The sequence below is a fragment of the Oreochromis niloticus genome, linkage group LG13, assembly GCF_001858045.2.
Source record: "Oreochromis niloticus isolate F11D_XX linkage group LG13, O_niloticus_UMD_NMBU, whole genome shotgun sequence".
Lineage (NCBI taxonomy): Eukaryota > Metazoa > Chordata > Actinopteri > Cichliformes > Cichlidae > Oreochromis > Oreochromis niloticus.
The window spans coordinates 13,539,402-13,562,501 of record NC_031978.2 but is presented as its reverse complement, the minus strand read 5'-3'; the positions used below and the strand labels follow the sequence as shown (position 1 = coordinate 13,562,501).

The window sequence follows — 23,100 nt, the reverse complement described above, 5'->3', positions numbered from 1 at the left end:
GTTTTATTCAAATATTTTTTTAATTTCATTTAAGCCAATGAACAACTTCAAGAAGTAAAGTTTTGTACACTAATTATTTTCAAGTATGTGTCAACTATGTATCTGTGAGATTTAAAAAATAAAAGCATATCACAGATCTGCCTTAAAACGGCTGAAGCCGTTTTTATAATCTAGGACATCCTCTCCTATTAGAGATGTCCATTTCAAAGCTCTACACAGCAGAGATAAGGAAGCAGCTCTACAAACATTAAAACTGAGTTGATATTTAAGTGTCCCTCACCTTTCTGGGATCTTTGGGATTTTTATCCTGTAGGTGCCCGAAGGAATACTGTGGCCAGTTTTGTTCGTGACGTTGATACATTATTAATATTACAGAAGGGGAGCATGGGAAATCGTTTCTGGCCAGATTGCATTTGATCAATATCCTCAAAGGGCAGAAGCCTCATTAATCTAAAACTTCCTTCACATTAGCACAACTGTCCAATTCAGACAACTCTTTACTCAAACTCAATAGCCACTCAGATCCAGGAATACTGGGACCTGCTTTGTTAACAACTTGATATCGAAATAAATAATAACAGAGCATTACTCAGTTTGGGGTTTGTTTGTTTTTTTGGACAACAGAAATGGGTGAAAAAAAATATTTCTCTTAGATTTATGTATTTATACGCTCAGAATTAAAAAGAGGACAATTTTTCTTGTTATGTTTTATTTTTCATTACACTGGGACTTTGTGTTCTACTTAAAGAGATGAAAAGGTTTTCATAGCATTAAGACGTGATAAATGAAACGGGTAAATAACATGAATATAGTATTTTAAAAGAAAATGTAAAAAAATAGCATCAATTTGTAAATTGAGAGGTAAAACTAACAAAACTGAACATAAATACTAAAAGTCAAACAGAAATCATTTAACTGACAATTGAAAGAAGAATAACAAAGCTACTTTTTTATATCAGATAATCTTTTAAGTAGTTTCTAGAGCAAACATGCAGGATATGCTGCGTGACTTATTCACCAACTGTCGTTGACTTCTGATGACTAATCAGGTCAAACAAGCAATATGAAAACTTTACTTTGAGTTATAGGAAACATTCATGTTCAATTTTAAATACAGCAAAATTAATTCATATCCTAATTACTTTAGAAAACAATTAGCGGACTAATTGCTAAAGACGTAGGTTAACTGAAATCTCTTTTTAAGCAGTGTATCTGGCATGCTGAGAGTTGACACTGTGTGTTACCCATAGGTATTTAAGGATGTGCCAGTGGATGCACTATATTATCTTCCTATGGACAGGCTAATCCATTATCAGTCTTCTTGCAGCAAGAGTGAAACGCTCGTATTAGGGCAACTGTGCGTTCAGAGGCATCATTCAGGACAATGAGCTATAGCAAGAGAGTGACAAGTTAGAAAAATGTCCCCACTTTTCAGGCTGTACAAATGACGTTTGGCCACGATAACTCACAACTGGACACTTCATTTCAAGTTGGGAGCTAGCTGGCCAGTCAAAAGCTATTATACCATCTTCTTTATTTGTGGTCCACGGTTTTGGTAGTGGGACCATCAAATAAATACTGCTAAAATGCCACTTCAGTCAAAAATATTGGCCAATTCTTTCTCTTTCGTGACTGGGTCCGGATGACAACCTGTTTCTGATGGTATAAACCTTTAAGAGTGAGGTGGTGGGTATGATGGCATCCATCATACTCAACAACACCATGAGTTAGTGCCGGATACATATGCAAGTGAATGAGACTGACCAATGCTGCCAGTCCCTTGCAGCCTTTCTTTGAGCACAACAGTCAAATGAATTGATTACCAATTTATCATTGGGGGAATTGCTTGCTTAGAGGAATAATCACTCAGCGATAAAGAAGAAATGGCTATGAATACATTTCAAGGATGACAATCTTTGAGGAGTAATAGTATAATTTGTCACTTGTGACAGTCTATTTGATTGTTCTGGATATTTCAGCTCGGTGGAATATTGGACAGAATCACTCCAGTTTGTGAGATTCGGGCTAAGATGTGTGTGAATTTGTTGAGAGGTGCTTTAATACGGTAATAAGGGAGTCAGAAGAACACGCTTAGACTTCCTAAGGTGGCAGCGGCTTTATCACGCATCGCCTCATAAAGTCCCATCATATCTGTTCGCCACTATTATCAAATGGGTGTTTAGTGTGCTTTTGTGTGCCTGTGTGTGGGTGTGTGAAAGAGAGAACACCAGAATGAGTGAACGGCCTCAATTGTGTCTGCGAGCTGTGGGTGATGACATTAAGACACAAAAGGATCGGCACAAAACGTGAGTTGATCCCAGCTCAAGGCGAAAATACTGTAGGATCACAAAGATTTTGGAGGTTTTGTAAGAAAAATAAGCCCATCCTCCCCACTGAACTGAAACATTTCTCTTTTTGTTCATATTCTCTCCTGCAGCCCAGGCAGCTGTGGTCAAACTTGGGTCAATAAAGTGTCTGTCTGTCCATTGAGTTGCCACATCTATCAAAAGATGAAAGTTTGTCTTTAAAGGAGAGATAGAATTCAGTGAGGAGAAAGTGGGGCCTTTCTGTGAGGCATGCAGGAAATTAATCAAGGAAATGGGGTTTTTGGTGTGCCTATATCAAATCTAATCTATCCTTTGTCCACATGTAGCTAGCTCCAAGCCTCACCAATCAAGAGCGACACGCTGGTTTTATGAAAAGCCACTTGTTCCCTGCATAATTGGGGGGTCTCACTGCTGAGTTAAATGGGGCGGTGGACGTGGAGGGAGAGGCAGTCTTGTTTGCCCATGTAAAGTGTGATCCAGATAATAGCATTCTCATCAAAGGCGGCAATTACATTCATTACAACAGCGCAAGGCGCGCCTGCAAGGAAATTAAGTGGTGAGAGGAAAGAAAAGCTTAATATATACCTCCTTTATCCTATCCCCCACCTCTTAGTTCTTTTTCAAATGCTCCACGTGGAGCGGGAGACCTCAAGAAAGAAACAGTCTCAGTAGAAGAAGAATAAATCTCGTCAAAGTCCCCCTTCACCTTTCTCCCTCCAAGAGGCTCCCGTCTACCGTTACTATGGCTGCACTTGTCTAGGATTAAAAAGCTTTTCCAGAAGGGTGATCTCTAATGCAGCTCTTACACAAGCCCAACAAATGACACCAAGTCTTAAAAAACTGGTCAAGGCCTTCTCTAAATTAAATTCCAATTTCTTTCAGGAGAGGAAGAGCAAATTAATTGTCCCGTGTGGCATTAAACCACAAACAGCCTGTAAATCAAGCGGTTAAGAGGAGAAGGGAACCTTTTCATTCAGGCCTTTTAAATGTGAATCAGAGCAAGTGGATAACACTGCAGTCTTCTCAAAGGCAGGTGTTATCCCAGCGCTCATTTTACATGTGGCAGACTGTGTATATTCAAACTCACTCATATAAATTAGATTAGTCATGTAAAGGCTTTGAGTTCAAGACAGACCTTTAGAAAATGTTAAGTATATGAGTGATTGTGATTCAAATAGACCAAAATTTTGAAGTAGAATCCATGTGTCTGTTTATATTATGTTTAACAGTAAGCTTCAGCGCATCCTTTTACATAGGAAAGTCATATAAAGTCACATACCATGTGTAAATAAGTCCACATAAACTCTATTAGAGTAGTACCTGCTGTCAGTCTTATAATACATTGCTCACTGTTGAACATGTCATTAATGCAAAATTAAGTTTGAGCCTTAAGTATTTTTAGACTTAATAAATAACACCTTCAAACTGAAAGGCCTCATTGGTTCTAACTTCAGGAAATGTTTAGCAGGAAGTACAACACAAGATTATTGCTTTAGTAATTGATATGGCAGGAATTAAAAACAAAACTACTGAAACAAATGAGAGCACAGAGAAGTGCACACTTTGTCTTTTCGTGGCGACAAATCATTGTGGCTGCGCGTAAATTATTCAACAGGATCAGGCCCCAGAGGAAACCTGAGCATAATTAAATTGCAATAAAATAACATTAGTGTGGACAGGCTGTTAGAAGGTGATGTAATTGGCTGCTCCGGTGGTCATGGTTCAACTGATGAGGTCGACTGTCATGTCTTCCGCTGGTCCTGTTCGTGCTGTCCCTGGGACTGGGAGCTGACGCACACTGTAGGGTACTGTACACTGAGCTTCCCGTGCCTGTGCACAGCTTTTAGCTGTAATCTGCGGACTTATGAAGATTACTGTGTTTGCTTTGTATGTTGCGTCACGTGGAGTACTTATGTTTAAAACCTGCATGCGGTTAAATGAGAAGGGAAAGAACTTATTTCACCACTGAGGCATGTGCACCACCTAGTGTCCAGATTGTTAAACTGTATTTACATGTTGCCAGGCAATAGCACATGCAACCAAATGCACATCAAAAACCATTATATTAGCGTGTTTAAATACACTTACTTCTCTAAAGTGACTCACAGACACACTATACTCCTTATAAAGAATACAGTACTGAGCAACTCATGTTACAAAGGGTTCACCAGCAACAGGTTTACATTACTGCTGCAGTACTAATGGTCTGACAGTAGTTTCAACATGGTAAAAGGATACAGTGGTCTCACTCTACTTTGGTCATTTATTATCTTCTCTTCAGTGGTTCTTCTACAACTTTGACACAAATGGGGGAATGTGATCTTCATTACGTGTGTACTAGTAAATTATTGATTGTGATGAAACATGAATGAGTCGATAGCTTTTGACAGTATTGCAGTTGCTGTGCCTCATTTGCCTCTTGCGCATAACTGCAAGCTGTGCATGTGAAAATGTGCTTTGACATGGATTTGAATGGATAGGCTATCTTTTAACTTTTTTTTTTAGCTATAGCAAGAGATGGGTGTTTCATATCCATATAAACATGACAGTGTGCTTGAATAACAACTGTACTGGGAAATAATAACACAATTATATGATTTTTTTTTTAAATCCTACACATTTTAAGTAGCTATCAAGATATCTAAAACAAGATATTATAGTACTGTGCAAAAGTCTTCAGTGACCTCCAGTTTCTTTTTATTTGTCTTACAAGTTTCCAGACTTTAATGAGTAAGACATTTTTTTGTTTAAGCCACCTAACTGATCTATGAGTCATTCATAAAAATCCATTTACCTCAAGGGATAATATAGTATTGGGTCTTCACATAACAGACAACTTAGTAATGACCCAGTTTTAAATTTTATCTTTAGGTACTTACTACCAGCAAGGTGTTTCTATTTCTTTAGTTGAATCTATCAAAAGGCCAAAGATAACACAGTTTGACAAGCATAAGATAGTATTTTTCTACCAAAAAGGTCATTTTCTGGCATATCTTAGCATGGTGTGTGTCCTTCAAAACCAAGGGCCTCCAGACATCTGTAAAACATGCTAGAGATTCTGTCGTGGTTTGGGGCTGCATTTAAGCCAGTGGTCTGGAGCATCTTCTCAAAATTGATGGAATTATGAATACAGTGGCATAAGATTTTCATCCAGCTTTCAGTGCAATTTATAAAGAGTCTGATTGGCAATGGATTCATTTTGTAGCAATGATTCAAAACACGCTGATAATGCAGTAAAAGCATATCTACATAGAAAAAACACACACATGCACAAAAGAACACTTTCAGTCATGGTTTGGCCTCCCCAGAGCCTCGACCTCGACATTACTGAAGCAGTGTAGGATGATCTTGATAGAGAATGAAACAAAGAAACAAAAGGCAACCAAGTTCCAAAGACAGACTTTTAATGTCTTTTAGGAAATCTGGAGAACTATTCCTGGAGACTACTTAAAGAAACTACAAGAAAGCTGGTCTAAGAAAGTTCAAGCTATGGTGAAGAAAGAAGTTAGTCATACCAAATATTGACTTTCAAGATTGACGTTCATGAATTCGTTAGAATTGTACAAACTCTGTTTTTGCCTTATATACTCAAATTCTGTCTGTTTGCTCTTAATTCAGTAAATTACTGAACATATTTCACATTTTCCAAGGAATTTTTTTTTTTAATTCTCAGAGAGCCAGAATCATACTGCCTGCACGTCAGGTCAAACCGTAAGCTGTTTTCTCCTTTAAAAGTACAACTAGCTCGACAAGACGACAAGAAACTACGGTGGCCTTTTGTATCTGTAACGAACACAGCACAGTCTTTTAAACGCGTTCCTGGGTTTGTTAGAGCTTTATTCGTAGGAACTCTCGTTTTACACTGTAGCTGTGGCAGGAGTGTTTTTGCGGACGGACACAGAGTGAACTTTAACCCCGTTAAAATGGGCTATTGTTTTGATTTAGTAGGCTTCTTTTTCGCGTGAATAATTACTAGTTTGTCGGCAGAGGGAAACATTTAATCGCTCCGGTATTATTGAGGATCTAGTTAAGCGTGAATGATGACCAGAAATCCGGGGTAGCTGTTTAACAGAGATGCTTTCTTCAAGATAAGCTAAAGTTAGCTTTTCGGCTAATGTAGCGTAGCGTAGCTTTGGTAACAACATCGCGAAGATGAGGAGCGCCGTGTAGGAGAGACGGAGCAGACGTCGGAAAGCGGCGATTTCCTGCTTGTCAATCATATTATCCCAGGGTTATCTTGTCTGTGTGTCTGGATTATCACAAAACAGAATTTCAGATCAAACCCATCGAAACATTTAAGTCGCTGTTTTAGCTTTGAAGAGGTGGGTGTGCTTCTTTTAAAATCCGCTAGCTGATGATGGTCATGCTTTGACTTTTTTCAAATCTGGTTGTTTTCCTGTAATCTTTTACTTAAACAATTTATTAAATTGTTCCTCCGACCTCACGTGTCTTCATCTTTGCTGGTCAGTAACACGTGTCTGGACGTCTTTTTAGTGTTGGACCTTTGCATCACTCGCACATTCTTTCGATGGGGGAGGAAAAACCGGACACGCTGGACTTTGTGAAGGATTTTCAGGAGTATCTGAGCCAGCAGACTCAACATGTCAACATGATATCAGGCTCTGTCAGCGGCGTCAAGGAGGCGGATGAGCTGCCAGCAGGTAACAAGAGGCTGTGTTTGTAACGCTCGATTAATTTTGTGTGCTTTGTGGTGCAGTTTGAATCAGGATGAATCCATCTCAAATCCCCGTAGGCCTTCTGCTCGACCATCTCAGATATGCCTAAAAACCTTATGGTTCAAGGATTGGACATATACAATTATTGCTGTGAAATTTTAGCTTCATTTATTAAATAGTTTTGAAGATTTTTTTTATATGGCCGACTGACTTGAAGTAGCCTGTAAATTTCTCTTACCATAAAAGTGAATCCTGATCTGTAATTTTGAACAGATACATCAAAAATGGTTAAGTATGGCCTTGTTAAAATATGGGAAGAAAAGTTCCATACACTTTTTAACAAGAAAATCACAGTCACAAAGATTTAAAAAAAATGTTCTTTTCATTCAATTTAATTCTAGTTTGAGCAAATATGACAGGTACCACAAAAGATTAAAAAAATACCAGTAGATGTTACTATCCATTATTTTTTCAAGACCTACTGCACAAGGACGAGTCTTCCCATTCAAGTTTAAATTATATAAACTCAGCAAGTACCAATGTAAAATCTGTAAAACAACTATGAGGGATTAGTAATTGATTTCATGTAAGTAGTCTTGCAAAGCCAAGATGCTGTTGACACTAGAAGTCCAATACAAGACCCTAACCCCCTACCCCAACCCAAACCCTAATGCCACAACTGCTGCAGGCAAACAGGGGTCAGGAAGTTATTATTATTATTTTGTATTTATTTATTTATTTTTGGTCTATGTGAAAAATCCTTTTAATTTTCCTGTAAACAGACTGCAGTCAGAATGGACTGGATCACCCCTCAGTGGACATGTCATTGGAGGACAACTCAGGGATCCTGGTAGATGGTTTCGAGAGGACCTATGATGGCAAGCTCAAGTGCCGCTACTGCAACTATGCTACCAGAGGCACAGCACGACTCATTGAACACATTCGAATTCACACAGGTAAGTGTATAATGGCTCATCTCCAGGAGGTAACACTGATGAGATTTTGGTGCTTAGCTTGTTTTCTTTTGAACAGGAGAGAAACCTCACCGCTGCCACCTCTGCCCATTTGCTTCGGCCTACGAGCGTCACCTGGAAGCCCACATGAGATCGCACACTGGCGAGAAGCCTTACAAGTGTGAGCTGTGCTCGTTCCGCTGCAGCGATCGTAGCAACTTGTCACACCATCGCCGGAGACGTCACAAACTCCTGCCAATGAAAGGCGCCCGCTCACTGTCCCATAAGAAGATGCTGAGTGTTTTACAGAAAAAAGCCAGTTCGTTGGGCTATGGCCGCAGGCTCCTTATCAATTTCAGCCCCCCTTCTATGGTGGTGCACAAGGCTGACAATGTGAACGACTTCTCCCATGAGTTGCCCCACTTACGCCAGGAAACCTATGATAATCAAAGTCGAGCAGGCGAGGACGCTCTCTCCGCAAACCAAAATCACCATCACCATGATATGGTCGTGGATAACCCCCTCAACCAGTTGTCTACTCTGGCAGGCCAGTTGGCCAGTCTCCCCTCAGAGTCCCAGGCCCAGACTCAGCCTTCGATGTCTCCAGGAGCAGAGTCTATCGTTGATGAGAAGCCATTCCTCATCCAGCAGCCACACCCTGCCACGGCTCCTGTTGCTGTCACAGCCAATATGGCCCATGCTTCTTCCTCATCCCCAATCACCCCAGAACCCCGGGCTCCTCCCCACAGTAATTGCAGTCCTGGAGTGGGACCGTGCAGCGAGCACAGTGGGCGCACCAGCACCCCTAGTATCTCCAACAGCCAGCCCAGTACGCCAGCTCCCGGCCTGTCCGCCCCACTTCAGGACCCCCACATGCTGCATCACTGCCAGCACTGTGATATCTACTTCCCTGACAACATCCTTTACACCATTCACATGGGCTGCCATGGCTACGAGAACCCATTCCAGTGCAACATCTGTGGCCACAAGTGCAAGAGCAAGTACGACTTTGCCTGCCACTTTGCACGCGGGCAACACAAGTAATGGATGAATGAGGAAAACTTTAAAAGAACTTTTAATGGACTCCTATGTTTTATTATTTCTATAGTAATATTATTTATTTATCTTTCATTTGGCCTTTATGTAGCCTTGTCTTTGAAAGTTGTACTTAAACAGGAAAATATCAACATTCAGATTAATTTTGTATAGTTAAAGGTGCCCATTCAAGTGTATTACAAAGGGATGGTCAGTGTTTTTGACAGGTTGAGAATTTATTTGTGACATCAGTTGCAGTGACATTCACCTACTGTCATTGATCAGGAAAAACATTTCACTACATAGTCAAGCTAAGACACTTTATTTAAGGCTACTAAATTTACCATGTTGGTTTAAATTCTTCTTTTTCCTTTGGTATATAAAAGAAAAAAGACTTTGCTCAAAGTGGACCTTCCCCCACAGGCAAACAGATCAGATTTTTTTCTACAAGTTATATAAAAACCAGTGACTGCTGAATGAATTACTGTCAGCTATTTGGCAGTTTCTTGTAGATCATCTTTTAATGTTGCATTTGGGGATGGAACAGGTGAAACACTGCAAGAATGAGGCAACACAGGATTTTGAAATTGGGTGTATCTGCAAAAATCCCAGTTCCCATCCCAGTTCCCATCCCAGTGACGTTGACCTTAAGGTCATGGTGGCACGTCAAGTTTCAAAACTTGAAATTGATGCCATAGATGCATCTTATAGGATGAGGGGATGAGTGTTGTATTCACTGAAATCTCTGTAAACACAGTACTGCATAATTTTAGCTTGCTTGCCAAGACAGTGAAAGAGGGAAGGTCTACTAGAATATCTAATTTGCATTAACAACGTGTCCCTTTCCCAAAATTAGAAAGTTGTAAAAAAGAAACTCCACACAAATAAATTCTCAACACTCCTGGAGCTTTAACCAAGTATTGCTCTAATATTACTAACTCAGGAGTGAAACTGTTGGCCTTGAGGTATCTTTGTTAAGCCGCCTTGTAGAAATTATTTCAGTGCTTGGTGCATTTTTACAATTTCTTTGCAGTGCCTGATATAGTCACTTTCTTGAGTAGATAGAAAGGACTGTTACTTTGAAGATGGATACATTTATTGTTACACTAGTCTCTTCTTATTGTAACCAACAGACCCAGAACCTTAGGAAAAAACGTTTGGCCATTGTAGTTTTCTATGGTAGCCATGATTTATTTTTTACTTTTTGCCAAAATTCTGCTACATGAATGCTGCTAACTAACGTAAGAATCAGTGCCAGCTGTACTATAAAGATGGCATTGAGAGTAAAATCTGGCCAAACTGTGTATCACTGGTTTTTGGTCAGCCAGCTAAGTTGTCAACCTAGACCATATTTGAAGTTGTGTTGTTTTGAAGTTCCTCCAAACAGTGCCGTTTCCTTAAATCCATCCTAGTAGCTCCACTTACTTTGTCAGAAGGGTTTTGTGGACCCTTTTAACTGCATCATGTCACTTTCTGACCTTTCAATATTGTATGAAGTCACTTTAATATCCAGTATCTCCATGTTTAGGACAGAATTACAAAGTCTTGTGTCTCATGTGAACACATTCAGAATGGCCACGTAGCACTGGGTTGCCACGTTTTAGCCTCTGTGTTTACACACGCTGAGATTTCCAATTCATCATATTGATCCCAGTGATTTTTCTGAATATTTACTGAGTATTGTATTCTGAATGGTTGGATAGATGTTCAGTGTCAAGCAAAACCGTGCCGCAGTTAAGACTGCTCCTTTAGCGAGATTGTCCTGTGTCTTGGGTACTGTTGTCTGTTGCTTAGCAACATGTGTGAAGAACATAGTTATCTGTTTTTAGGACCACCTTGTTACCTTACTTACCAGTAATGGGGGCATCCAGTAATGACTGCCTTATGTTCTCTCATTGTGTCGTAGGTTTGTAGGTAATCGTGAATGTTTAAGCCTTCTGGCGGTGACATCCCTCTGGGATGGTGAATCATTGTGAGATGGATTAATCTAACTAATTTATAAGTAAAGTGTTTTCTAACTGAGTTGTGGTACGTCTTCTTGTTTTTGCTTTTTTTGTTTTTTTCATTTGTTTTGTTTTCAAGAACAAAAATCAACCACTGTCCTTTTATTACAGGACGATGACAGCTGACATAATGAACAAAAACACATATTGTCTTTTGATGATGCCTTTATTCATGTAATGCAAGAAAAGGAAAAAAAGAAAGGGTGGATAATATTCAGTGTTAGAGTGAAAGTGTGAAGAAGAAGGAGAAGAAGTAGAAAAGATTTAAGTTTCTTTCTGCTCATCAGTCGCCTCTTCCTTTGTCTCAGGAGCTAGAAATTAAAAAAAAGTAAGATACTTTGTTCACTTTTTTTTCTTCTAGCACAAGAATTCAAAACAAAGTACAAATTCGCACTTACCTAAGAGGTGAATGGGACCCACAACCAGAGTTTCACTCTCATGTTCAGACCCCACGTCTCTGGCCACTCGCTTGGTGCATCCGCGGCGGCAGCGGGAGTTGTAGTCAGAGGCTGGACATATTAGGACCTTGCACTGGAGGTACACGTCTTCTGTGGCCCGCAAGAACTGGAAGGCCTTAAATGTGAAACGAGCAAACGGGCTGGTGCCAGTAGTGTAGGCATAGTAGGTGTTATCTACTGGACAACTGAGAATGATAAAGAAAGAGATGTTACCGGAAAATACACACATTACTGGTTTGTTTTTTGTTTACAAAAAGAGACCATTGTTTAGATAAAGTGGTGGAACAATTTATTATAAAATAATGTCCTTTTATGAGATCATTGTATCTTTTAAATTGTATCTGTGGAATCCTAATATTTAAAGTAACCATAGCTGGAGTATAAGCTACAGATATCTCAAAAGTATACTAAACTATAGTGCTTATTAAATATTGTACTTTTTCAGTTATTTTCACTGGGAGTTTTAGCATTTACAACACAAATCCCTTTGTTCTTATTGTGGACAATGTGGACAAAAAGCCAGTGTAGTTAGCGAATTAATCTGACCCGTGGAGGCCACTCATTATCTTACCCATTGCGAACCAAGTAGTAAGGTCTTGACTGGAAATCAAAGGCTGATGGTGATGCTATACAGGTGTCAATAAAGAGGACCAGACTGCTGTCACCTCTCCTCATATCGATTTCAATAAACAAGTTCTGGTTTAGTGTTATCTCATACGGAAATTCAGTCACCTGAGCGTGAAAGAAAATTATCAGCATCACATACCTATAACTATATAAGTTTTCTCTCTAGTCAAACCTTTACTGCCCAAACACACCTGATAGTAGAAGCTGCTGGATTGGTAGAAAACCATGCTGGTATTGTATCTGCCTGTGCCCGTTATGGTGGTGTTGTCTATTTCACGGACCTCGTATAAAATCTGAGATACCGAGTCTTGCTCCATTCGGCAGTTGACGTTTAGCTTAAAGTTAGACTGGCGTGTGATCTCGCCGTAGTTGGAGTTGTAGGCACGAAGACTGTTTGTGTACACAATTCTGCCATTCTCAAACTGTTCAGGGAAGAAGATCAATTGTTTTGAAAATTATAAAATACTGTGTGTTGTTAATGGGGGGTTTTTGTTGTTTTTAGGTTTGGGAGTTCCTACCTCTCTTATGTTGCCACAAGTGTTGAGAGGAAAACTGAAGACCACATTGTAATAGGAAATCTGGGGTCTGCAGTGTGGGTCATTCAGGTACAGGCTGTGACCATCATAACCCAAAGAGTTCAAGTAAGACCTCTCAATCACGATGTTCATGTTGTCTGAGGAGCAGTCCACTCGACCTGACATAGCATGTTGTTAACAAGATTGGTACAGCAGCTTGAATTATTTTTAGGGTTGGTCGGTCCCACATTTTGGTTCTTATTGAATTATTATACAGCCACTTTTTACAGTATGAAAACTGGTACAGATAAGCATGATGTTTTAAAAACGATATAATCAAAGAAGCAGAGGCCAAAATAGCCCGACTTTTACTTCCTAATAAGCGTACCTGAGCTTGGTGTCAAAGAGCTCGAGAACTCGGCATTGAAACCTCGACCAACCATAGCACCATCAGTCCGGAAGACCACAGTCATATAGTTGGAAGTGGAGAAGAAAGTGCTCAGACTGTTGTTGCAGACTTTGCCCAAAAATGGTGAATAAACATATGGCCCATCATAGATTTCAATGTAGTCACAGGAACAGCAGTCTTCCAGCCTGTGTTTTTTTAAACACAATAAAAGCCATAAATTAGAAATTAGCTTAAAAGTTGAAACATAGATCTAGATTTTTAAAAAAGAAGATCTGCATGTAACTTCTGTCTTCGCATGATTGATCCATCTGTGCCTCACATAACGATGCTGCTCATTTTTCTATTTACTTACTGCAGGAATGTGAATTGCAGGAAGATTCTTTGGTCATATGCAGCTCTTAGTTGCCACATGCAGTAGGCATTGTCATGATAGTAGCTGGGATAGTTAGGGCTAGAGAAGGTGCCAGAGCCAAACAGATTGCCTCCACATGACCCTGTTGAATGTTAATAAAATAGCACAAGTGTCACTGCAATGACCAAAACTGCTCCAGACTAATTCTGCACATCGAGGACCCTACCTGTTGGCTCCCTAGTTGAGACTAAGCAGTAGGCTGTTTAAAGGGAGAAATGAAGGTTTTAGATACTTTATTTTTAGATAATATTGCAATCAATGTATGTTGAGATTGCTTGACAAGATACCCACAGTAGTAGTCATAACAACAGTTGCCATAGTATTCACATGAGCTTGAGCAGGAACAGCTTCCGATGTAACTGCCACAGTTGTATCGACATGAGGGTTGAGCTGAGGGACACAGAAATCATTTCAGTAAGCTTTCTCGCCAGAGGCATTAACAGTTTCTGGTTTTACTCGAGGTCACTGAGGTTTTCGTACCTGTGGTAAAGTCAGGAGACTGGCAGTAATCTAGAAGAAGTGAAGAAAAATAATTACAACCTTAGATCAAGTTACTTTCTGTCAGCAATTTACTTATTTCATGAGCATCATAGTAAGTTGATTTAAATAATACAGCAAATACAGTGAATTTTATAGCAATACACTATACTGTTAAGCAGGAACTGTGATGTGTGACCATTTGCGGTGACATTCTCGTCTGAGCTTTACTTACAGTAGTAGTCATTGCAGCAGTTTCCATAGTATTGACAAGAGCTTGAGCAGGAGCAGTTTCCGATGTTCCAACCACAGTTGTATCGACATGAAGGCTGTTCTGTGGGGAGTAAAAGTGTGTTTGAATAATTGGTATGTTTAATCTTTTTTTGTCATTCAGTCTGTTGAGAGATTTTAATACCTGTAACGGGCACGGTAGTGGGCATGTCAGTGGCCCATTGGCAGTATGCTACATGACAGAGGAAAGAAAATATTTTGACATTTTGCCAGTTTAACCTTTTCTTACTTATTTTAATGTGCTTGTTTAACAAACTGCTTATTCACATTATGTTAATATGAGCACTAATGAATTTGATGGGCTGAACACTTACAGTAGTAGTCATAACAGCAATTTCCATAGTATTCACAAGAGCTTGAGCAGGAGCAGCTTCCCATGTTCCAGCCACAGTTGTATCGACACGAAGGCTGAGCTAGAAAACACATGGGGACATAAGACTACAGGCAAATCATTAAATATCAAACTATTGATTTTTAAAAATTAAGTAAGGGTTTGCACCTGTAACGTCAGGCCACGTAGTGGTTGATGAGCAGTAATCTATTTGACAGAAAGAAGAAAAGGTTTTCTAAATAAAACATAGTATTTAAATAATTGGGGATTATTGTGGATGTGGGAATTACATACATAATTCCCACACTCCCCAAAAAATATAACAAAAATAGTTGCTTTGCAGTCTTAAGGGGGCAGCTTTAAAATTACAAACACACATTTTCCCTCTAGGCTAGAGTGCCATTTATTTATCTGGATTGTTTGGTTGAAGTTGTTCAGTTTTGGAGACGTCCACTGTGCAGATGTCTCCCTTCTCTTATACAGTATGTAATGGAACTAAATGGTAATTGTGTTGTGGTGCGTAAAGCACTAAAATATTCTTGAAAACTCAGCAGGAATGTCTCTGTTCAGAATTTAGGACCAGGTTTGTCAAAGAAATATTCCAAAACCTTGTTTTGAGCAGTTTCATGCAGGGACTTTCTTTTCCCCAACATGTCAAAAGGAACCAGTTGAGGTGATTCTGATCTGGTTTGGATCACTCCTAGCTGCCTATCTTCAGAGGTGTTCTGGGCACACTGAACTTGGGGGAGACCCCAGGGAATGTGTTGGAAATTATATTTCTAATAAGGCCTGGATTCAGGATCCCCCAGGAGAGATTGGAAATTGAGGCTGGGGAGAAGGACGTCTGGAATATCCTGCATTAGCTTGTTGCCACTGCAACCCAAGTTCAGATGAGCAAAAACGAGTAAGTGGTTGGTTGTTGTTGGGTTTTGTTTGTTGTTTGTTTGTTTGTCTTCTACCAAATTGCACCCACCAAGTATATCATTCTGCAGAAGGAAAAGCAGATCTACCAGGATGCACACACAGACACAAGCAGGTATGGGTCCGTGGATAAAGCTACTCATAACAAGTTTAGTGGATGCATTGCATAATGAGTCATAATTTCTGAAAAGAGACATCACGGCTGATCTTTTCCTTTTTTTTAAACTATGTTTATTACTCATTTATTTGGCTTTCTTAGAATATTATATTCAAAACATGAAGACATAGCTCCAAAACTGGGCAGCCAAAACAATCTGGATGCATACAGTATATCCCACTGAAGGCCAAAGAAAAATTGTCTCTTTAAACACAAAGTCCCAATGTCATGGGTCATTTTCAGAAAACCATTACACTGGAATTTGACAGACTGTTTGCTCCTGCAAGAGATGGCTGCAGAGACTGTTAACACCGTTGATATGTAAGACTCGCCACTTACCATAGTAGTCATAGCAACAGTCACCATTGTATTGACAAGAGCTTCTGCATGAACAGCTTCCCAGGTGCGCGCCACAGTTGTAACGACATGATGGCTGAGCTTGAAAACAGAAAGAGATACAATCTTAGCAAAGTATTTAAAAAATCTACAAGATGGCTTTTACTGAGCTGCTGCTTTAAAAATGTTTCCTCATACAGACTTTTATACCTGTGACTGGATCTGCTGTGCTTGGGCAGTAAGCTGAAACAAAGGAGCAAATCATACAGATTAAAACTAAACAGTTTTCCAAACATCTTTGCCCCCTTGTTTTTGAATAAGCGTGATTGTTTAATAGGCTGGGTAAGTGTGAGACTGTTGGAAGTGTGGCAGCACACCTGTAGTGCGAGGAAAAATTCTTTTCATTGGAAAGTGTGATCATAGCGACCAGGGCCTCCTTCTGCTGAGCTTTGAAGGACAGAATACTTACAGTAGTAGTCATGACAACAGTTGCCGTAGTATTCACAAGAGCTAGTACAGGAACAGCTTCCCAGGTGTGCGCCACAGTTGTAAAGACATGAGTACTGATCTGGAAGAGAACATTTACTTTATAGCTTTTAATCTAATTTTTTTTAAAACAGCATCTTTACCCAATTCTTTTTATTTACCTGTTGTTGCTGCTGTTTCTGGTATATCTGTTACTGATGTGGATCCGCAGTGATCTGTGGGATAAAGAGATTCGATTTTAAGATCTAGTTTCTTTTATGTTTGTGTGTATTATAACAGGCATGTTGGGTCAGGAAAGAAGAAAAAGAAACGTACTCTGATCATGCTGTTTTCAAATACTTGGGTACTATATTTTCTTATTCATGAATTATTTAGTTTGTATACCTTGTTCCACAAAATAAAGTACAAGTTGCGCAAATTGTCATTAAATACAGGCCCTGAATAAATGCATTTTGGTACTTTTCAGCATTGCTTACCTTCGTAGTCATAACAACAGTCCCCTCTGTACACACAGCTCGAAGAGCAAGAGCAATATCCAACCTGGTAACCACAGTTGTGAATGCAGGAACCTCCAGCTTCAAGGAGGATAAACAAAAAAGACAAAAAAAATTCCCATTAATTAAAATCTCAAGATTATGATTTTTACTTCTTTTTTGCTTGTTTGTTTTCTTTCACTGACAATAAAATCCATAAATAAACTGGAGACATGGTACCTACCTTTATTTATAAAGGTATCATAACAGGTGTGACTTACACACAACTATGTAAGAAGCATGAAATCCTTTGAGGCCTACACTGCCATCACTCCTGAAGCGTACAGTCAAATAATAACCGGTGGAATAGAAAGTGTTGTTATTGTTGTTGTTACATATCTGTCCCAGAAGCCGGCTTCCAGTACTGGAGCCATCATAGACGTAAACATAATCATATCCACACTCAGTGCTGTGATTAACACAAAACAAGAACACAACTTTGAATTAAAAGTCACCATAATACAACCAAGGTAAAGAGTGGTCACATTCATCCTAGGTATGGAAAAATATTTGCTTACTTTACATCCGACAGCTCCAGCTGAATAATCTGATTGCCTGGTCTGATGTACCATATACAGTCAGAATTGTCTGGGTACTGCTTTGGATAGTTGGGGCTGTAAAAACTGCCACTGCTGCTATACAGGTAACCACCACAGCCTGAAGTAACACAGAATCATTTAAAAAAAAATCTCTTAAATAAATGTTAAAAAGCCAATCAATTAACAATAAGTTTTGTGGACAGTGAGTTTAACATTTTATAGGTGTTTGAGTGTATTAAAGTATGAGATTGTAATTGCTACAGCATAAACAGATATTCAGAACTATAATATTATTTATAAACTTTATATGCATGTGTCATATATACAAATTTTAAAAAAAATGGGGCCAGAATCATGAGCTAACATATGTTTCTTTTTTTGTAGTATTTGTTTTAGTACATAGAATTTACTTGATGAATGTACTTCACCATCTGCATATGTTGTATCTGCAACGGGTGCATTAAAAAAATTGTAAGTAGGTGTTGTCTCATTACCTTTAGCAGTGAGTGGCTCTTAGTTGTTTAGCTAGCTGCACTGACACAGGAAAGTCTAGCTGTTAGCCGTAATCTCTGGGTTTCTAAAGCACTTCATAAATGAGACCAGTGTGGAGGAGAACCTGTTTGAGTCAGGTGACAGGTGGTTCACTGGATCTACTAGCTGGAGTCAGAATCAGCCGATGCTATCAGTGTTTTTTACGCAATAAAATAATCTTTCTCCTCCCAAGTACATCCAACCAGTTTACAACAAAACAGATTTTTAGTTGGTTCTGTTATTAGTTGGCTTCCAATCATGTATGATTTTCGTTCCACTTCTCACGTGTACACCACTTTGTATTGGTCTTTCACGTGGAATTCCAATAGAATTGATTCATGTTTGTGGCTGTAATGTGACAAAATGTGGAAAAGTTCAAGGGGGCCGAATACTTTTGCAAGCCACTGTATATGAACTAATGTAAGTCAGTTGATTGCAACCAACCAACTCAGGTTCTGTACTGAAAAAGATGGCGCTAAACATGTTTTAAAAACTTTAACTTGTAGCACTTATTTCTTAATTCCAGCTACACTGTTACATTTATGTCAGTTTGTGTAAATTAACTGTTTCAGTGTGTAAATTAGCCTTTATACATTTAGCTTTCATGTCCATTTTAAAAAATCTCTCTAGTACTCTGTTTTGTTCATGACTGTTATTTGATGTAAACTGTTGACCACAGCTATTAAAAATGAACAATATTAAGACCGACAAAGGCAGACAAAGACAGCACCATATATCTTTCCTTTTACCTGAATAATCTGGTGTAGTTTGCCAATCATCTGTTACAGTTTCCCAATAATCTGTTGTAGTGTCCCCAGTTTCCCAATAATCTGTTGTAGGGTCCTCAGGAGTTGCAGTTTCCCATGTAGTCCACCAATAACGAGCAGCGTCGCCACGATCTACACCTGATGGATAATGACATAAAGATAACATCAATTTTAGACTACAAATGTGACAGCACCGACAAGGCATCAACTTGCAAATGTTGTTGAAAATATCAAATGACAAAATAACAAATTTGCTTGAAAATCCAAAAAGAAAAAAAGCATGATAAGAAACGAATGGAAAGTACCTTGCACTTGATGTGTGATGAGCACACCACAAAGGAACAAGAGAGTCCACATGTTTGTATTCGTTCACCTTCCAATTTGTCAGAGGTACTGAGCATGGCAGCTTATATACTCAACAGTCGACTCAGAGACTTTGTTTTAGCACCTACAAAATTACTGATATCACCAAATGTTTAATGAGATTACCCATTAATCCTGTCCATGAGAACCACACACTTGTTTAATTATAATAAAAGGTGTGCAAATATTTTTCAGTCTAGTTTTAGGATATGTTTTAATGTATTTGCTTAAGATATACATGAGAGTTTCAGGACCTTGATAATAAAGCTGAGTTTTTTTCTAATATCAACTTCAATAACATCAGTGTTTGCTGAATAACTGTTATAAAGGTGTAACTATTTTCAAATTTGGATTCAAGGGAAGGAGCTGAGTAAGTCTGGAGGGGTTTTTCACTTTAAAATGAGAATTTTAAACAGGGTTTAAGAGATTAAAGTTAAATTGCATTTTGCATTTTTTGCCTGTCCCGTTTGGTTCTTTTGCCATCAGAATTATTATCTAAAGGCAAAGAAAGATGCCCAACAGATTTACTTTACCAAACGGACCATCCCGGCCTTGCCGTATTAGTCTATTTGATTCACCTTTGCTTTTATTGTTTATTTTATTTTATTTTAACTTACTACACATGGGACAGACATGACTGGGGGAAAGAAACAGGAGAAAGAAAGAGGTAGGGAAAGAAAAACAGCGGGGAAGAGGAACAGTGATAAAGGGCAAAAAACAACAACCAACAAAACAAACAGACAAAAAATACATATATCAATCACCTGGATCACCTGTTGAGAAAGAAAAAGAGAAAACAAGCAAAAAAAAAGAGAGCAATATAATAAACAACATCATCGTGATAATCTATGTGAATATAACAGTAAATACTAAATACTGAATATTATTGTGCAGCATGTAGGATCGACAGCACACAGTGTGCTTTGAGGTAGGAGCCAAAAAGGATGCACTTTTATTTAAAAGGTTCCTTCATGTAATGATCTGCTAGAGGGTGTGGGGGGGCATAGCCCTGTCCTCCAGGGCATGAAGCAGGTATGGAGGAGATCCAGGCTCCAGACATCCAGAGAACAAGCGTCCAAGGAAGACCAACAGATGGGCAGCCGCGCCACTCTCCCGGAAACAGCTGAGGAGAGCCCCAGATGAGGGGTCACTCAGCACCCGCGGAGCAGAAGCCGGGGGGGGTTGCAGTGACGTGCCCGTGAGCTCCGCTGGCAGCCAGCTGTGCCAGAGTGACCGAGCCCCAGGCCCAGAGGCAAAGGGCACCCCACCCCCGAAGGAGCCCGAGCGAGCCCCAGGCTCCAGGCCCTGACAAGCAGCCACCAGGAGTGAGCCGGTGCGTACCTGGACGCCCATCCCCGGACACAAAGAACCACCAACGCACCGATGTCTGAGGGTGTCTGCCACTGGCAGGGGGAGTGGTGGGGGAGATAGACCTCCATACCATGGAGGGCCTGAGATGACCCTAGAGAGGTGGCGTCTGATACCCGACCTGACATATAGACACAAACAAACAGGCACACACAGATACAAAAATCCATTTCCACCCTCATGCTCTCATATGCAAATAATCAGCACTCACCCAACATGGAGACAGACATAAATAGACACTGTACACACAATCACACTCCCCAAGCGTACTCTATACCCCGGGTCTGGGTACCCTTGCCCCTAGAGGGGGAAACTGCACCCAGGCCCAGGTGGTGTTACCTTCTTCCCTGGGGTGGAGAGAAGCAGACCGCCCCGACTCCGCAGCAGGGAGGCCCCACATTCCAGACCCCAATCAGACGGCCAACTCCTCCTCCCAGCTCCCCCCACTCCAACAGGCAACAGAGAATGGGGGTGTGTGAAGACTCCAAACCTGCCTCCGCCCGCTCATATGTAGTGTTGATGCATGTCTGTTGTGAGGTGCATTTAAAACCCAGGAGGGCATGGAGTTAATTAAGTTAAATTGCATTTGAAGATTCAAATAAAAACACATCACATACTATATACAGTAAGTGTGTGCACATATATATGTGTGTGTGTGTGTGTGTGTGTGTGTGTGTGTGTGTGTGTGTGTGTGTGTGTGTGTGTGTGTGTATTTTGGTCAGGATATGTCATTTAACGTCCACATTAAACAAATATATGGGACTGATTTCTGCCATTACTGCCTGAGTGCAATGCTGAAAAACTAGTTAATGGATTTATTACTTCTAGGCTTGATGTTTGTAATTCATTATTATTGGTTGTGCCATGAAAAAGAACAAAAAAACAATACCTCCAGTTAACCCAAAATTCTGCGGCAGGGACTAGAAAGAGAGCTCAAATTTCTAGCTTACTGGCTTCTTTTCATTGGCTCCATGTTAAATTCAGAATTTAATTTAATATCCTCCCTCTCATATACAAAGTCTTCAATAATCAAGACACATCATATCTTATTATCATATTATCCTCACAGAGTATTTTGCTCCCAGACTGCTGGCTTACTCATGGATCTAGAGTTTCAGCTTTCAGGCCCCTCGGCTGTGGAACCAGCTTCCAATTCAGGTTCAGGAGGCAGACACCCTCTCTACCTTAAGATTAGAGTCTAAACTTTCCTTTACAATAAAGCTTACTGTTAGACCATCCATAGTTATGTCGCAATAGGCCTAGGCTGCCATGATGCACTGAGCATTTCTTCTCTACTTCCTTTTCACTCTCCATGTGTCATTATTTAGCTCTGGCTTTGTCTCCCACAGCGTGTCCTGTCTCCCTTGAGTCTCTTCTCTTTCTCCTCACTCCCAACTGGTTGCGGCAGATAGCTGGACCTCCTTGAGTCTGGTTCTGCCCGTTAGAAAGACGTTTTTCCTTCCTACTGTTGCCAAGTGCTTGCTCACAGAGGTTCATCTGATTATTGGGATTTTCTTTCTATTGTTGTAGCTTAAAGCATCTTGAGGCACTATTTAAAAAAATATCTGAATGGAACTGAAAATTATTTGATATTTTAAAGGAATGTTGCAGAGACTGTGATATTAGAAAAGACATACTGTATTAGTCTGAGATAGTGACAAATAAAAGAACAATCCTTCGCACTGTTATAAACATTACATGAAGTGAAAGGTCAAATAAAATTTCTTATCCCATTAACGGTGTCACAGTGTTTGTTAAAGATAAAAGCAGGAGTGTAAAACACTTGACCTGATGATGGTTCTCTCCGCTGAGAAAATCTAGTGTGCCTTGTCCTGTTGAATCAGGTGTGAGTGTGACGGATTTTCTGTACTGTAGTCACAGATAATAATTTTAAGATAAAAAAATATGATACGCATTGTCTCATAAAGAGCTATTTGAACATTTGAAAAGTGTTTGCTCTTTTCCCAGAACAGGTGGGGTTATTTTATAGTTCTTGTTCCAATGATAACACCCTCAAGACTCATTAAAATGTTACAGAGATGTCTGCAGAGTCGCTCTGTTAATCTGGCTTAGTGAGTGTTATTTTAAAAGTACACTAAAAAGAAAATATGCATTATATGGAATAAATAATGTGAGACATATGATCCATTATGGTAAAAAAAAAAAAAAAAAAAAAAAAAAAGCAAGAAAATCTTATTATTCTTAAAATTTGCTGATCTCAGGGTTGAATGAAACTTGTTTCCTCAATTCCTCTTTGACGTCTAGGTTGAGCAAAAACTCCAAAGAACATACGTAATCAATACAGAACACAACATCCCCCCATACGAATAAATACATGTGCAATATGGTGACTTTTCAGTGTATCACCCTAGAAAGATGGCAAACTGAAACAAGACTGTTTATCCCTCCTTTTCCCACTTCTTTATAGAAGTTGAGCTCTCCTTTTCACCCCATTCAGGATTTTCTTGCACCATTCTACTAAAGTCATTATATAAAAGGGCACTGGGTGGTCTCCCAAACCTACTCTCAAACCTATTTATCTATATCTCAAGCTCTGTCTGTACAAAGCAGGATGTGAGTCATGA

General features: G+C 39.6%; 2 protein-coding genes across 3 annotated transcripts; one reads left to right on the top strand and one right to left on the bottom strand.

The window, feature by feature from the left end:
• Nucleotides 1-6,144: 6,144 nt before the first annotated feature.
• ikzf5 (IKAROS family zinc finger 5) lies at nt 6,145-10,633 on the top strand. Its single transcript, XM_003438284.5, has 4 exons — nt 6,145-6,649; nt 6,822-6,988; nt 7,786-7,959; nt 8,036-10,633. Exons 2-4 carry the CDS (start codon nt 6,856-6,858, stop codon nt 8,998-9,000), a joined length of 1,272 nt encoding a protein of 423 aa, XP_003438332.1. The 5' UTR covers nt 6,145-6,649; nt 6,822-6,855; the 3' UTR covers nt 9,001-10,633.
• Nucleotides 10,634-11,141: 508 nt separating this feature from the next.
• On the bottom strand, nt 11,142-19,211 carry cuzd1.2 (CUB and zona pellucida-like domains 1, tandem duplicate 2). Of its 2 annotated transcripts, XM_013272036.2 has the most exons (23): nt 19,090-19,211; nt 18,767-18,922; nt 17,466-17,604; nt 17,169-17,356; nt 16,891-16,989; nt 16,576-16,629; nt 16,398-16,496; nt 16,139-16,171; nt 15,932-16,030; nt 14,683-14,721; nt 14,498-14,596; nt 14,308-14,355; nt 14,128-14,226; nt 13,896-13,925; nt 13,707-13,805; nt 13,582-13,614; nt 13,356-13,497; nt 12,983-13,188; nt 12,598-12,773; nt 12,271-12,501; nt 12,024-12,184; nt 11,393-11,637; nt 11,142-11,305 (listed from the first exon to the last, which is right to left on the bottom strand). In XM_013272036.2, exons 1-23 carry the CDS (start codon nt 19,139-19,141, stop codon nt 11,259-11,261), a joined length of 2,574 nt encoding a protein of 857 aa, XP_013127490.1. In that variant the 5' UTR covers nt 19,142-19,211; the 3' UTR covers nt 11,142-11,258. The 2 variants fall into 2 exon arrangements, with proteins under 2 accessions (XP_013127490.1, XP_013127497.1); XM_013272043.2 differs by lacking the exons at nt 13,707-13,805; nt 13,896-13,925; nt 14,128-14,226; nt 14,308-14,355.
• Nucleotides 19,212-23,100: the final 3,889 nt, after the last annotated feature.